The 16,401-nt window shown below is 42.8% G+C and overlaps 2 protein-coding genes across 7 annotated transcripts in view; one reads left to right on the top strand and one right to left on the bottom strand.

Annotated features, from left to right (window-relative positions):
- LOC134736184 (uncharacterized) overlaps positions 1 to 16,401 on the bottom strand; it is a 386,711-nt gene that overhangs the window by 314,245 nt on the left and 56,065 nt on the right. For 2 of the 4 annotated variants that reach the window (XR_010120011.1, XR_010120010.1), the window contains exon 4: positions 14,710 to 16,328. The exons of the other annotated variants lie outside the window; for them this stretch is intronic. The gene's annotated coding sequence lies outside the window, so the exon portion shown is untranslated. Of the gene's footprint in view, positions 1 to 14,709; positions 16,329 to 16,401 lie in introns of those variants that run through there. 4 annotated transcript variants of the gene reach the window in all.
- NR4A3 (nuclear receptor subfamily 4 group A member 3) overlaps positions 1 to 16,401 on the top strand; it is a 43,996-nt gene that overhangs the window by 12,479 nt on the left and 15,116 nt on the right. For all 3 annotated transcript variants that reach the window (XM_055271678.2, XM_055271677.2, XM_055271676.2), the window contains 2 exons: positions 10,975 to 11,174; positions 13,767 to 13,945. In XM_055271678.2, the coding sequence (XP_055127653.1) occupies positions 10,975 to 11,174; positions 13,767 to 13,945 (379 nt within the window). The remainder of the gene's footprint in view (positions 1 to 10,974; positions 11,175 to 13,766; positions 13,946 to 16,401) is intronic.

The raw sequence follows: 16,401 nt of genomic DNA, 5'->3' as shown, positions 1-16,401 counted from the left end.
GGAAAAAAATCACAATTATTGAGCAGTTTCTATATGCTAGACATTGTGGTACATTATCTCATTTAACCCTTTAAACCACCATGAATTGTAGGAATTATTATCCCTCCTACTTGAAGGAAAAAAAAAATAACTTAGAAACACAGCTTGCAGGCCGGGCGCGGTGGCTCACGCTTGTAATCCCAGCACTTTGGGAGGCCGAGGCGGGCGGATCACGAGGTCAGGAGATCGAGACCACGGTGAAACCCCGTCTCTACTAAAAATACAAAAAATTAGCCGGGCCTGGTGGCGGGCGCCTGTAGTCCCAGCTACTCGGAGAGGCTGAGGCAGGAGAATGGCGTGAACCCGGCAGGCGGAGCTTGCAGTGAGCCGAGATTGCGCCACTGCACTCCAGCCGGGGCGACAGAGCGAGACTCCGTCTCAAAAAAAAAAAAAAAAAAAAAGAAACACAGCTTGCACTCAGATAAAGAAATACGAGTCCAGAGGCCCCCAGTCAGTTGATCTGTCTTGGTGGCTACTACCAAACTGCCCTCCCCAGGTCTAATCAGTGTTTCAAGCTTCTTCTGGCTGAATGGCTGGCAAACAGTGTGAGTATGTCCCTGCTATGTGCCCTTCTCTTAGGTTGCAGTGTTGATAAAAATGATTAGTGTACCTGCTGTGATCCTCTTTCCCTCTTCCCCACCCTCATTATAGGCTGCAAAGCCTCCTCTCTGCACCTGATCACAAAACGTCATATGAGAAGCATGGTAGATCCTTAGCATCAAAGGTTGAGGACTCTTATTCTGATTATAAGTAGTGGCTCTTGACTACAATCAAGTCTCAAATAATAGTGTAAGAGAATAAAGCAGAATAATAAAACTAAGTTAACAGTTTAGGCTTCTTTGGAATCATGCGGGCCTAGATGAAAATCCCAACACTGTCATTTACTAGCTAAGTGACCTTGAGCAACTGATTACACCTTTTGATGCCTCAGTTTTCTCATCGGTGTTGTGGGGTAATAGTAATATCTACTTCCTGGGGTTGTTTGTGAAGATTAATTGCAATTATACTTGTCAAAGCTTTAGCAGAGTGCCCTGTATGTTATTTCCTTGGCCAAACTTTCTTACTCTGCCATTTGTTCAGTGTCCTAATTAGCATGAACACTACACATTAGGTATCATGCAGAACACTCTAAAGATAAGTATTATGATCTCTATTTCACAGATAAGGAAATTTAAACTGGGAGAGGCTAAAGGGCTGACTTGCTCAAGGTCACTGAGCTAATATGCAGCAGAGACAGAATTAGGAGCCAAGTATATTAGGAGCCAAGTGTATTGAACCTAAAATCTGTGCTCCTAAATACCAAGCTTCACTGCCTCTCTGGTTCCAGTGAGAGTGGGTGCTAGAAAAGTATTCAGGAATGAAGTATATTAGGAGCCAAGTGTATTGAACCTAAAATCTGTGCTCCTAAATACCAAGCTTCACTGCCTCTCTGGTTCCAGTGAGAGTGGGTGCTAGAAAAGTATTCAGGAATGAAGAGTTCTCCTCCCAGAAGCACCCTGGCCTCTCCATATGCAGTTCATCTGAATTAGTGAAGCTTCTTAGCACTGCCTAGGCTAAGGCTATAGCACACAATCTGACATTGCTCCAGGGCATCTGAAAGCACAATAGATGGTCAGTACAGATAATTTAGGCCTCAAAAGTAATTTTTTGGCCCCAAATTATCCAATTATCAGTCTACATGGCCTAATTAGTCATTCAATGGCAAACCTTTCCCAGCACTTTGAGTTGTCCCAGCTGGGAACTGTCTCCACACTGAAAAATCAATCTAGTGTGTTTGCTTGCCTCTGCACCATTCAGTCTGTTAGTCTAGAGTCATCATCCTCATCAACAAACATTTATCCAATTTAATTGTTAGCTTTGTCCAAAATAGCAGATTGACCATGCCAGAGTCTGGGTCACATTGGTACTACCTTTGGGGCCTGGCTCAATTTTGCAAAGCATATTTATTTTAATTGCATTATTTTGGAATCAGGTTGAACCTCATAACTTGGATTCCCTTGCTTTTAGATAGCATTACACAATTATCAAAAATTGGACCCAAATCAACTAAATTAAAAGACTTTTTAAAAATACAGTGAGTTTTCATCAAAAACTTGGATGAAAGCATGGGAGCATGCTGATCACATTTGCAAATGACAGAAAGCTGGGAGGGATCGCTAATATGATGGATGTCAGTATCAACATTCAGAGTGATCTCGACAGGTTGGAACAGGAAGGGCTGAAACCATCACAAAGAAAGTTAACAAAAATAAATCTGAAGCTCGGCATTTAGAATTTAAACAAATGGGAAAGCCTTGGCTTGTCAGTGGTTCATGTTAAGAAGATCTGGGGAGTTTATTCCATATACACTCAAAATGAACCAACAAAGAACGTGTGTGGTAGAAGGGAGGATGCCACATTACCTTCAGCTGCAGTAGTAGAAGTATGGGCAGACCCAAGTTGATGATGGTGGCATGGACTCTGTCCTGTCAGACTGTATTTCGCAGATTGAGTCCAGTTCTAAACTGGGATTTACTGTTTCTGGGAACTTGTAGTGGATGATTGGGGGAAACGGAAATATGTAGGCAAGAAGGGAAAAGATTTGGTGAAATTGGGTCACTCTTTTGCCCTATGGCAAAAAGAACTATTCTCCCAAAGACAGATCTAGAGAGAGAAGGAGGGGGGCCTCTTCCCACTCACTTGTCTGATAAGAAGTGTTGGCCATACTAGCTGCTGTGGAAGTATGAGTTCATCAACACAAGGAGTAATTAAGGTAGTTTTAGTTTTAGCTTTTTGGGGAACCCCCATACTGTTTTCCATAATGGCTATACTAATTTACATTCCCATCAGCAGTATATGAGCACTCTCCTTTCTCTACATTCTCACCAGCATTTATTTTTTGTCTTTTTAATAATAATCATTCTAACTGGGGTGAGATGATATGTCCTCGTGGTTTGGATTTGCATCTTCCTGTTGATTTGTGATGTTGAGCATTTTTTTTTTTTTTTTTTTTTTGAGACAGAGTCTTGCTCTGTCCACCAGGCTGGAGTGCAGTGACGCAATCTCGGCTCACTGCAAGCTCCACCTCCCGGGTTCACGCCATTCTCCTGCCTCAGCCTCCCGAGTAGCTGGGACCACAGGCGCCCGCCACCTCGCCTGGCTAATTTTTTGTATTTTTAGTAGAGACGGGGTTTCACCGTGTTAGCCAGGATGGTCTCGATCTCCTGACCTCGTGATCCACCTGCCTCGGCCCCCCAAAGTGCTGGGATTACAGGCTTGAGCCACCACGCCCGGCCGATGTTGAGCATTTTTAAACATACCTGTTGGCTATTTCTATGTCTTGTTTTGAAAAATGTCTATTTAGGTTTTTTATCTATTTTTAAATAGATTTTTTTTCTGCTATTAAGTTGAATTCCTTATATATTCTGGTTATTAATCCCTTGTTGGATGGATAGTTTGCAAAATTTTCTCCCATTCTGTAGTATTTCACTTTTTAAATTGTTTCCTTTGCTGACCATCACATATATTCTTACATAATTTCACTTAAGGCTCCAGCTCTGTGTGGTATTATTTATGGTTTGAGTAACTTTCTTAATAATGTCATTCACTGAAATTCAATTTTCATAATACTTTCCTTCTTAAAGTTTTACATATACAAATTTATAAAACTGGAGTGACCTTGGGATCATCTAATCCAAGTCCCATGTTTTCAGAAGAGTAAATTAAGGCTTAAAGGGGTTAACTGGCTTGCCTAATGTCAGTGACAGAGTAGAGGACAAAATCCAGATCTCATCACTCAAAGTAATATGTTTCTATTTCATCATACTGTCACTTCTATTTAATGACAGTTTATATTTATGAACATATAAACTTCATTAAATATTTTTAAATTACAATAATAGTAATATATATTCATTGGGGTTTTTTTAAAGGCAACCATTTACAAGTGGATAAAATGAAAAACAAAAGTCTCTGCTTCATTTATAGCTGCCTGATCCCACTCTTTAGCAGTGTTTTAGTGTGTATCCATAATTTATTACATTATAAATAAGAATTTGCCCTGTCAAGTTTGAGAGTTGATTTGAGCCCTGCAATTTATTAAAGATGCTAGCTTCCCCCAATAAGTCAGGTCAATAGAGAAAGGAGGAAATCTGTTGCCAGCCCAGTATGTTTTAATCTTCATGTACTAGCATGTGTTCCTTTAAGGTAGTAAGTGAGCAGTTTTCTCCATTTGTGGGAATGGGAGGCGGAGGGCTTTTGTTCCAAGTCACAGAGGAAATGAATGTTTTAGAGGCCAGAAAGAGCTCCTGAGTTCTGTGAAGCGTTCCTGGCTCTGGGACCTTCAGTTCTCCTTTGGGCCAAACTTCTCTCCCTCAAAAGTGAGCTCAGATCATTGTACATCAGTGCAGTCAAAACATGTCACGTTTGATTTGTCTCTCCTCAAAATGTTTCTATTCTCTGCACCACAGTTGCTTTTAATTTAGCAATACAAGTATGTATAGATACTGGGATTAGCTTCAGAGCCTGCATAATTACTAATGAGAAAACATACTTAGTGTCCTCATTAGTTGATCATTTCAAGTATTTTTCAGCATACTAGGATGTTTTCTGGTAATCAGTGCCACTTAACAGAGTAACAGACTTGCAAATACGAGAGATGCTGCTCAGATAAAACCAGGCACTAGCAAATGGCATTTAAATATGTTCACAAGATAGCCTATGAAACAATGTGGCTTAAGACACGTTAGATCTACAAAGTAAACAGAATGAAGCTGCAAAAAGAGTGGTTTCATGAAGCATCTCAGAAGACCCTCTCAAATTGTTACCAATTCACTAGATGATTTCATGCCAGTTCCTGCTCCTCTGTGGGCCACAGTTTCCTGATCCAAATGGTAAAGAGATTAAGCTAAATTCATTCCCATTATCTCCTCCAGGCTTCTCATTCCCTGATACTCTGACCATAATATTAATACCTGCTGTAGTTCCACTACGAGTACAGGTCAGCATTTCCTAAAACATGGTGCCCAGACTGCTCCTACGAGAAAGAGCTGGGGTGTTTGCTTTAAAATGCAGATTCCCAGGCCACACCCACTCAGATATACTGAATCAGAACTGGGAATAAGGAGAGGCAGGCAAAAATCTGTACTTTAAAAAGTGCCATTGGATGATTCTTTGGCACAGTAAGGTTTGAGAACCATTGATATAGTTTATAATAACAACTCAATTTTACCTTGAATTTTCCAGCTTTTCCTGGGGTTGAGAAGGGATGAGCAATAGAGATATAAATTTTCCTGAAAGCAATCAATTCATTTAACAAGTACTTACTGAATGGCTGCTAGGTAGTAGGCACTGTTCCAGGGCAATGGACACGTTGCTGAACAAGACAAAGCCCTTATCCACATGAACCTTACATACCAGTAAAGGAGAAAAAGAGTAAACAAATATACAATTGCAGTGATGTCATTGGTGGGAGGAGAGGAATTGTTTGCTTTTTGCTTTTTGGAGTGGGGGCATAGAGTTAGATCAGAAAAGAAAAAATTGGGGGGAAAATATATTCATTGCCAATTTTCAAAATGTCACTTTTTAAAGTGTAAGAACCTAAGAATATGTATACATAGTTTGACTTATAGAATAATCACATCTAAAATTTTTAGAGCTATAGTTGAGAAAAGTAACATTTTAAGGGGAGAAAAACGTGTCCTTAGCATAGTCTATATATTTAGCCAGGGCTGAAAGTGAGATAGAGTAAATATTAGATTCCACTCTGCTATTAAAGCTTCACATCACTAATTTTTGAGGGGTGGTGTTTTCCATGGGTCTCACTTAATTTCCACACAAATATCTCATTTGGGGCCTGGGCTATTGCTGAAGTCTGACTTGTATAGCTGCGTTACTGCCGTATGAAACACACAGACCCATTTTAGTTTACATAATATCCATTGCTGTTGTTTGCAGCTCTAGATTCTCATTCTAGGTGCTTCAGAGAAACCTTCCTTAGGCATTGGCTATCAGTAAATGTAATACTGTGTCTTTGACTAGTGAGAAAGCCAGAGTTCTGACAGATCAATAACCCCTATAGGGTGGAAAAAAATTAGTATAAACAGGAAAAAAGTTCATTTAAAAAAATCTTTTTGCATTTGACCTATGTTCGATTGGCATGATCAATAAGCAAATATTTCTAGATTTTCTTTGTCAAACCCCAAACCTACTTAGCCCAGAGACAGAGCAATCAATGTAGGGCAGCAGAGATGCAGAGCTGGGGGTCCAGTCCTTCCAACTCTAGGACCAGTATTCATTGGGTGAGGTTTTTCTAAACTGGTAGGCCAGGCAGAGAAAAAATCTAAAACGTTTTGTTCCATTCCTTTACATCTTATGTCCAGTAGAGTAGATTTTTCTTTTCCTCCAGCATTGGATGCTGACCCTCCAGTCACCCCCAAGTTACTGGTGGCTCAGGCTGAATTCATTTTGGCTCCAAAATTCTGAGACTTGGACCAAAACCACTGCAGGTGAAGCCCAGAGGATCTGGCTGGAGTCTGGGAGGCCAGGCCGGCTGGCTTTCCTTCTTGATAGGCTCCATCGGAGAAAAGTACAACACAGAGTGGGCAGGGACTTCACTTCCCTGTGTGCAGAAGGCATGAAATGTGAGCCCAGCAGGGGCAGAAGCCTGCAGAGGACCCTGGGTGAAAGCTACACGCTTTGGTGGATTCTGAACAAATATTGGAAGCAGAGAGATTGTTGAGTTGTGAGCCATGGATTCAGGGGAGTCAGTGCAGGAGGTAGCTGTCAGATCCATTCTCGGGGGAAACTATTCATTCTTTAGTCTTTTTCTCTCCATTTAACCCACTATTTTAGAACAAAATAATGCTGAATCAGTGTCAAGTTCCAGGCAATAACATCATACCTGGTGTGATTTAGCAATATTTAGAATCATTTAATGCAGGAGCCAGAAGTAATCTTAGGGATCAGCTAGTCCACTTGATTCCTGTTCCAGAGGCTGAAACTGACTCAGAGAGGTTAAATGCCTTGTCTAGAACTGCACAGCAAGTCAGTGCAGAGCCTGGATGAGGACCCCATGACCTGCTGCTTGGTCCAACACACTTTCCTTTACTCCCACTCATTTGGGAGTTTCACAAGTAGCTCCCTCAGCTTTTGAAAGGCAGGATCTGCCCTGAATTTCATTCTGCTCTTGGAGAGCCTGTGGAATTATTAGATTCATAAATAAGGAGAAAATAAAAAAAGAGGAAAGTTAATTCCCTTTTCCCTACTCGCTTCCAGTTAAGAGTCTGTGTGCTGGTGGGGCGCGGTGGCTCACACCTGTAATCCCAGCACTTTGGGAGGCCAAGGCAGGTGGATCACAAGGTCAAGAGATCGAGACCATCCTGTCCAACATGGTGAAACCCGTCTCTACTAGAAATACAAAAATTAGCTGGGCATGGTGGTGCGCACCTGTAGTCCCAGCTACTCGGGAGGCTGAGGCAGGAGAATCGCTTGAACCTGGGAGGCGGAGGTTGCAGTGAGCCAAAATCATGCCACTGTACTCCAGCCTGGCAACAGAGCAAGACTCCGTCTCCAGAAAAAAAAAAGAGTCTGTGTGCCAGGAGGTAGTGGGAAGTGTCTATGACATAGGATCGTGCCGCCATGCTTCCTTCTCCTGGACTTTGCTCCCATGGTCTATTACAACACAGAATATTCAGGACTTCATAGAATCCCAGGCACTGTGTAGGACTGTTGGGAACAGAGAAGCCAGGGCTCTGAACTGGACCAGATGTTATAGGATCTTAGAACATCAGGGCTGAAAATCAAAAACTTTCTACTTCAACCCATTCCATTTCATAAATATGGAAGCTGAGGGATGGTATTTCAGACATCATAACCGTTATCAATATCGTCACTGTCATTTGTTAATCATGTACTATGTATCAGGCCCTTCACATTTAATCATCACAACAAAATTTTGAGGAAGGCCAGGCATGGTACACCTGGTAATCCCAGCAGAGATTGTAGGGAGGTCCAGCCAGGCGGATCGCTTAAGCCCAGGAGTTCAAGACCAGCCTAGGCAATATGGAGACACTGCCTCTACAAAAAACAGAAAAAATTAGATGGGCGTGGTGATTCCTGTCTGTGGTCCCAGCTCCTCAAGAGGCTGAGGTGAGAGGATCGCTTGAGCTGGGGAAGTCGAGGCTATAGTGAGCCGTGATCATACCACTGCACTCCAGCCTGGGGAACAGAGCGAGACCCCGTCTCAAAAAAAAAATTTTTTTTGAGGAAGGTATCCCCATTTTACAGAGTAGAAAGCTGAGGTTCGAAAAAGCAAAATGATGCTACATTATTTCACATGTTAGGGGCCAGAACAAAATTGACATTAAAGTAGCTGGACTCTCTGATTTTTATTTTTTAGTTTTTTAATACTGCTTCTTGGGAAAACACAAAGAAAAAAAGACCTAATTAAATAAGCGTCTCATTTCCTCTCACCCAGGTAGCTCCACAGTAAGCACCTAGTTGCTTATTAGCTGTTTCTTCTCCAACCAGGTTAGGGTATTACAGCAAACCTAAGCACTCTTTTGACTATTCTTTCATTGAAAAAATATTCAACAGTTATTTATTGAGGTATAATTATGTGCCAGTCACTGTACTGTTGACAGAAACATAGGACCAATGAATAGATACCTGGAGAGCTCCAGTGGGAGTAAAGCAAAATGCTTTTTAAAGATTTCATAGGCCGGACGCAGTGGCTCACGCCTGTAATCCCAGCACTTCAGGAGGCCAAGGCGGGTGGATCACTTGAGGTCAGGAGTTTGAGACCAGCTTGACCAACATGGTGAAACCCTGTCTCTACTAAAAATACAAAAATTAGCCAGGCATGGTAGCACACGCCTGTAGTTCCAGCTACTCGGAAGGCTGAGGCACAGAATCGCTTGAACCCAGGAGGTGGAGGTTTCAGTGAGCCAAGATCGTGCCACTGCACCCCAGCCTAGGCGACAGAGCAAGACACCATCTCAAAAAAAAAAGATTTCATAAGATCTCAAAAGATTTCACCATCTCAAAAAAAAAAAAGATCCCACCAGCTAGTAACATCAGACATACTTAATAGCTAGGAGGGGTAAAACTTGAAATCACAGGGTCAGCGTTAAGTCCTGGCTGTACCACTCTTGGTTGTGTAACTTTAGAAAATCTCTTAGCTTCTCTGAGCCTTAGTTTTCTCATCTGTAAAATAAAGATTAAAATCCCTACCCCATGAGGATCAATTCAGAAAAGGAATGCAAAATGATGCACAGCCATGTTGATGTGAAGGAAATGATGTGCCTATTTATGTGTTTCTGTGTATCTCTTAAATCTCTGTGTTGTTGGCTGTCCCTTGATTAGTATCTTGCTGTATCAGTCTTCCTGCCTGCAGCAGAAAAGTCTTTCCTCCAGTGATTCAAGAAAAACTCTGGTTCCACCAGAATTTCTGAAAGCTGGGTGAAGACTTTATTCCTACTTATATCCTTCTGCTCTTCGGACTCTCTACATCCATGCTGTCCATTAGACCTCCCCTCAGTGATGGAAATGTTCTATCCCACATTTGGCCATTGAACACTTGAAATATGGCTAACATGACTGAGGAACTGAATTTTTAATTTCATTTAGTTTTTCTTAAATAGCCACAAGTCCTGAGTCTGATGGCACACAGCTGCCTGGGTTCTGCCAAAGAGACCTCTCCTTCCACCACTTCCTGGTTTGTTTTATCTCACAGAAATCCATCAACAGCCAGCAAAAATCATTCTTTCTCTTGTTGATTATTTCTGCAATTCCCAAACTTCATTGTGTATGAGAATCACCTGGAGATCTTGTTAAGACAGTTTGGTGGGCCAGGCACGGTGCCTTATGCCTATAGTCCCAGTACTTCCAGAGGCCGAGACAGAAGAATTGCTTGAGTCTAGGAAATCAAGACCAACCTGAGCAACATAGTGATACCCACCCCCAACCCACGCCCCCATTTCTACAAAAAAAAAATTTTTTTTATGTTTGCTGTGTCTACCCCCAGAGTTTCTAATTCAGTAGGTCTGTGGTAGGGCCTGAGATTGTCACTTTTTTTTTTGAGACAGAGTGTCACTCTGTCACCCATGCTGGAGTGCAGTGGCACGATCTTGGCTCACTGCAACCTCCACCTTCCAGGTTCAAGCAATTCTCGTGCCTCAGCCTCCCGAGTAGCTGGGATTACAGGCACATGCCACCACACCCAGCTAATTTTCATATTTTTAGTGGAGATGGGGTTTCACTATGTTGGCCAGGCTGGTCTCGAACTCCTGACCTCAGGTGATTCACCCCCCCCCCCGCCCCCGCTCAGCCTCCCAAAGTGGTGGAATTACAGGCATGAGCCATCGCCCAGGGTGAAATTGTCATTTTTAACACATTCCTGGGTGTTGCTGATGCCGCCAGTCTGGAGATCACACTTTGAGAACCACTGGGTTAATTTAGCATCTCATGGGGAGACAGCTGTGCTATAGTGAAATGAGTAGACCCTGGAGATCTACTTGGACACAAACTCCTGAGGCAGTAGTTCTCAATTGGGCTACTCCACTTTGGAGTCACCTGGGGAGCTTTTAAAATTCTTGACCCCTGGGCTCCACCCCAGACCAATTAAATGAGAATCTCTAGGCGCAGTACCCAGACATGAGTTTTTTCTTCAAGCTCCCCAGGTGATTGCACTGCACAGTCAAGGGTGAAAACCACTTTGCCAGTTCGACTTAAGCAAATTTCCTTGTCCATTAAGTGATAACGATAAAATTTGCTGTATTTTTATCACAGGGCCATTGTGAGAATCACATGAGACTGTGAATGTGAAGGGGTTTCATAAACTGTAACACCTAAAAGTAAGAATTTAGGCATTGATGGTCTTGGAAGGGCCTGTTTGCAAATGATGCCATTATCCCCACTGAAGCAGGATAATGCTGCTCTCTCTGGTTTGCATTCTAGTACTGTCCCACTGACCAGGCTGCTGCAGGCACAGATGCTGAGCATGTGCAACAATTCTACAACCTCCTGACAGCCTCCATTGATGTATCCAGAAGCTGGGCAGAAAAGATTCCGGGATTTACTGATCTCCCCAAAGAAGATCAGACATTACTTATTGAATCAGCCTTTTTGGAGCTGTTTGTCCTCAGACTTTCCATCAGGTAATTACTACTATTTTATCTTCAGTCTACATCCTTTGAAGAAGCCTGAAACCTTCTGTGTTTGTAACTGAATCATTGGTGAAACGTTTTCTCAAGAAGCAAATGTGAAGTATGATCAGGCACTAAAATAACTGAGCAGCGAGTCATGGAGGGAGCACTAGGCTTGCCACCAGGACCCCTGGGTTCTAGTCCCAGTTCTAATGTGGACTTGCTGTCACACCCTGAGCAGGTCACTTGCCTGACCAGAAGTTCAGTTCCCTCCTCCTTAAAAGGAAGTGGTTGGATTTGATGATCTCTTGAGGTCCCTTGCAGCTCCAACATTCTATGATTCTGGAAAGATTCTCATAGTGCATAAGCTATTTCCTGGGAGCAAGCGTTTGCTTTGGAACATTGTATTTACCTCGTGGGTTTCTGTTTAACAAGTTACTATTCTAGCACACCTGATGGGGCCCTAAAGAGTTCCCACACCTTCTCAACCCCCAGTTTTATTCCAAGAGAACACTCTTAGATAGAAAGATTTAGTCCATCCTATCATACTCAGGGACACCAAACACAAAAAGGAAAAGTGATTTTTCAAAAACATAGAACCTTGGATCTAAGCTCCTCTAGTAAGTTCCACATGTAGATTTTTTAAAGTTTATTTTATTATTGTTTTTATTCACAAATAGCCTGTTTAACTCCATCTTCCTTGCTTCCTTTCAGTTATATATTTTTAGGAGATGATACCAACTTTTTACCAAATATTATCAGAAAAATCTATCTTTCCCCTCTTTCTCTCTCCTGCCATCACCTCCCCAATTTCATATCATTACCAGAAACTCCTGTTTAATTTTTAAAGTGCAGATTGCCAGGCCTCATTGCCATCTATTTTGGTTTGGTAGACTGTGGGAGACGTCCAGAAGTCTGCATTTTTAACTCATGCTTTAATGTTTCTGATGTCATCAGGGTCCATGTTTTATACTCTGAGACTGAATCATTCTGTCCTGTGTATGCCTTCTGTGGAGGGATCAGTAGGAGAGACAGGGTGGAGTTACAACTAGAGTGCCAGTAATAGCTTAATTTGTAGCCAATCTAGTGTACACCAGAGCTGAGCCAGCAATGTGACTGTCGTCTATTAGGCATGCAAAAAAGGATTAAGTAGACTGTAAGCTCCATGCAGGCAGGTGCCATATATGTCCTATTCACCATGTTTTCTCCCAGTGCCTGGCTCCAGGAATAACACATACTTCATGCTCAGTGGACACTTGGCTGAGTGAAGGAATGAATGAAGCTGTTCATCCAAGAAGCACAAAGAGATATTTGACTTGTGAATACAACAGGCCAAGATAGATACATATGTGGCAAGAGATTTGAAAGTTAAAGGAAATCTAAGATTAAAGGAAGAACCACATATAATTCAGCCCCTTACTTGTTATAACCAATATTTGTCGAACCATCCTGTGTACTGGGCACCATGCATGGGCTTTCAAATCCTTTATTTTATTTAATTCCCTCAACAATCTTAGGAGGTAGCAATTAGAATTTTTGTTTTATAAATAAGGAAAAAGAAATCCAGAGAGATTTAAGGAGCACCCAAAGCCACACCCCTAGGTCATCATGTCCACCTGAAAGTTCCAGGGCACCTATCATGAAAGAAGAATGAGATGATGATGGACATAATATAAACTATCAGGACAGATTTAGAGATAGCCTTCTGCAGCCCCAATGTTAAAAGCAGAGAAGGTAATACAAAATAAGGACTTGTTTTATGTTAGGCCACCCTTTAATTTGTGATAGACTTCTGGCACTTACAGGGACTTGATTTTTGTTTTGTTTTGTTTTGAGACAGAGTCCCACTCTGTCACCCAGGCTGGAGTGCAGTGGCACGATCTTGGCTCACTGCAACCTCCACCTCCCAGTTTCAGGCAATCCTCCTACCTCAAGCTCCTGAATAGCTGGGACTACAGGTGCACGCCACCAAGCCTGGCTAATTTTTGTATTTTTAGTAGAGACAGGGTTTCACTATGTTGCCCAGGCTGCTCTCGAACTCCTAACCTCAGATGATCCACCCGCCTTGGCCTCCCAAAGTGCTGGGCATGCAGGCGTGAGGCATCGCACCTGGCCAGGGACTTGGTATTTTTAAAGTCTGCACAATGGAATTGTAGTGTCTAGCCTCAGGCCTTGGCAGTTTTTAACATTTAAGGAAATCAAGGACAAGCCCTGTCTCAGGAGCCCTGTAGGGAACAGTCTCATGTTCATTGCTGAGAGAGGGGTGCACTGGGCTTCACCTCTGGAACCCATGAGTGCTTGCTCCCCCATGTCTTCTCCCAAGGAAAGCCAGTAATTGATTCTAGTAATAAGACAGCAGGTGCCACAGCCCATATCTTCCCTTGGGCTGATGTTCACCAAAGACATTAGCATAGACAAGTGGTGCTAGTTGTTTATCTCGGAGAACATAGTCTTGTTCATTGTGGGTATCTGGCATGCTTCATAGCACCACACTGGGGTCCCAATGCTGCCCCATGGCTGTCTGGGTGCCTGTGTGTCATAATGTTATCATGTTGGACAGACTGGACAGACCTGTTTAATATTTCTCTTCCTCTCACCTCCCAGGTCAAACACTGCTGAAGATAAGTTTGTGTTCTGCAACGGACTTGTCCTGCATCGACTTCAGTGCCTTCGTGGATTTGGGGAGTGGCTCGACTCTATTAAAGACTTTTCCTTAAATTTGCAGAGCCTGAACCTTGATATCCAAGCCTTAGCCTGCCTGTCAGCACTGAGCATGATCACAGGTAAGCACCACCTTGCCAAAACCGCATCCTCATTTCTCTCCTTCCCTTTGTGATGGTGGAATCTGGCCTTGACCACTAAACACACCAGAAAAGTGGGAAAAGGACTATGATTTTTCTGAAATCTGTTAAGTTTAACCAAGTTTAACAAAGAAACATGCATCTATAATTTGTTGTCATAAACTTCTAGGAAAGAGAATCCATAGTCTATTGAATTATCATTGTCAGTAAGCCCAATATATGAAAATCTAACTTCCTACCAGACATCTGTGGACAGTGGGACTAGCTGCTTCAGGGTTTGCTTGTTTTGAGGCAGATTCTTGCTCTGTCACCCAGGCTAGAGAGCAGTGGTGTGATCATGGCCTAGTGTAGCCTCGACTTCCTGGACTCGACCTCCTGGACCTCCTCCCACCTCAGCCTCCTGAGTAGCTGGGACTATAGGCACTCGCCACCACACGTGTTTGTCCTGTTTTGTAGCCCTGTTCACCCTGTTGCCCAGACTGGTTCAGCGTTCTTTTTACAAAGCCTTTCCTAGGAAGATTACCTTACCCAGCCCATTCCTGTGGAGCAGAGGTAATGAGGTTTCCCCCGTCCCCAGTTCTTGGCCAGCGACCTAAAGTAAAACCAAAACACTATAGACATATCAAATACAACTTGATTTAATAACTTCGATTGGCAAAGGACTGAGAAAAAGCAAAAATGGCTCAACTCAGCAGTTTTTTATTTTTATTTTTAAAATTTTATTATCATTATTTTTGAGATGGAGTCTCACTCTGTCACCCAGGCTGGAGTGCAATGATGTGATCTTGGTTTACTGCAACCTGTGCCTTCTGGGTCCAAGCAATTCTCCTGTCTCACCCTCCTGAGTGGCTGGGATTACAGGTACCTGCCACCATCTCCGGCTAATTTTTGTATCTTTAGTAGAGACGGGGTCTCATCATGCTGGCCAGGCTGGTCTTGAACTCCTGACCTCAAATGATCCACCTGCCTTGGCCCCCCAAAGTGCTGGGATTCCTGGTGTGAGCCACCACACCCAGCCAACTCAGCAGTTTTTTAACCACAAACATAAAACATATTTTATTTATGCCTGTCTCCCTCTATAGATCTCTCTCTTTCTATCTTTTGGGAGATAAAGGATCCCAAGGTGGGGTGGGATGGAGAAAGGCTCATGTTGGGCAAGGGAAAGAATATCATCTCCCTGTGGCCATGGAGGCCCTTGCCCCACCTCCCTTTGCCCTGGGGGAGAGTTTCCTGTTAGACCTCATTCTTTCTGGTCAGACTGGGGCCTGGGGAGGTGGTGACAGAGGGTGGGAGCTCCAGAAGTGGCCAAATGAGGGGCTCATCCTTGTCCTTTTGGTCAGAAACAAGCACAGGCTTTGCTGTTGAACTGAGAGTTCAAGATCAGAATAATATGCTCTTGGCTATAGAAAACATGTTTCTTAGGCAGGTGGTGAGTTTCCAGAGCATCAAATGCATCCTCTGGTACAGATGGCCCCTTCTTTCTGTTTCACTGGAAATGTGCATTGGTTTGCCCAAGGATTGTTTACTTGCATTTCTTGGGATATCTCCTATTAGCTAAAGTTAGATGTGTCTGTGCCTTAAGACGCTAGGCTGGTTCATCATTTGATGGTTGACATGCAGGCAAAGACAAGCAAATGGTATGGCTGCAATGAGGACTCAGACACTAGCTGTTCCTTCAGTATTCCAAATGGAAACACTTCCTCCTGGTCTTTGGTCCAGGATGAGAAACTCATTTGTTTTTTTTTTTAATGGGGTTGCTAGACTTCCAAGAGAGCCATTAACGAAACAAAAACCAAGGCAGTCTCAAAGAGTATGGATTCCATTTGGAGAGCTTTCAAATGGCATACTGGAGCATCTGAAGAAAATAAACAGATTTAACGCACAAGCATATTACTTCATCAGGACTGGAAGGAAACTGGTTCAAGGCTGCCTTTGAACTAAAGCTCTTTAGTTCAATTTCAAAACCATTCAGCAATTCCTAAGTCAGTTAAACATTCAAAACTAGAAAGTATGGAGTTTAGTTCATTTTAAAAAGACAAAAACAAAAAACTAGATCCAGCTTTGGATTCCTACAAGTAAAAGCAAGTACATTGCTTCATCTCTATGGCAACAAGTGTTGAGTCTAGTTAATCAAAAACTATTCACTGACCTAGGCACTGTGCTGCATGTCATTGGGTTTTCAGAGATGATAACACACATCCCTAGAGATAGACATGCGAAGTACTACATGTGATGCAAGGTGTTGAGTGCCACCATGGAGACAAGGGAGTGAGTTCAAAGTGCTCAGAGACAGCAGGTGGGGGTGGTCTTCTCAGAAGAGATCACAGGAGCTGGTCCCTTGTTAAGTGCGGAGGATGTCTCCAGGCTAAAATCGAAAAAGTGAGAATCCAGGCATAAATAAACATTTGCCAAAAGCCATTGAAAATATGGCTAAGTTT

Source organism: Symphalangus syndactylus, chromosome 3 (genome assembly GCF_028878055.3).
Source record: "Symphalangus syndactylus isolate Jambi chromosome 3, NHGRI_mSymSyn1-v2.1_pri, whole genome shotgun sequence".
Taxonomy (NCBI): domain Eukaryota; kingdom Metazoa; phylum Chordata; class Mammalia; order Primates; family Hylobatidae; genus Symphalangus; species Symphalangus syndactylus.
This window is presented reverse-complemented; position numbering and strand designations above follow the sequence as displayed.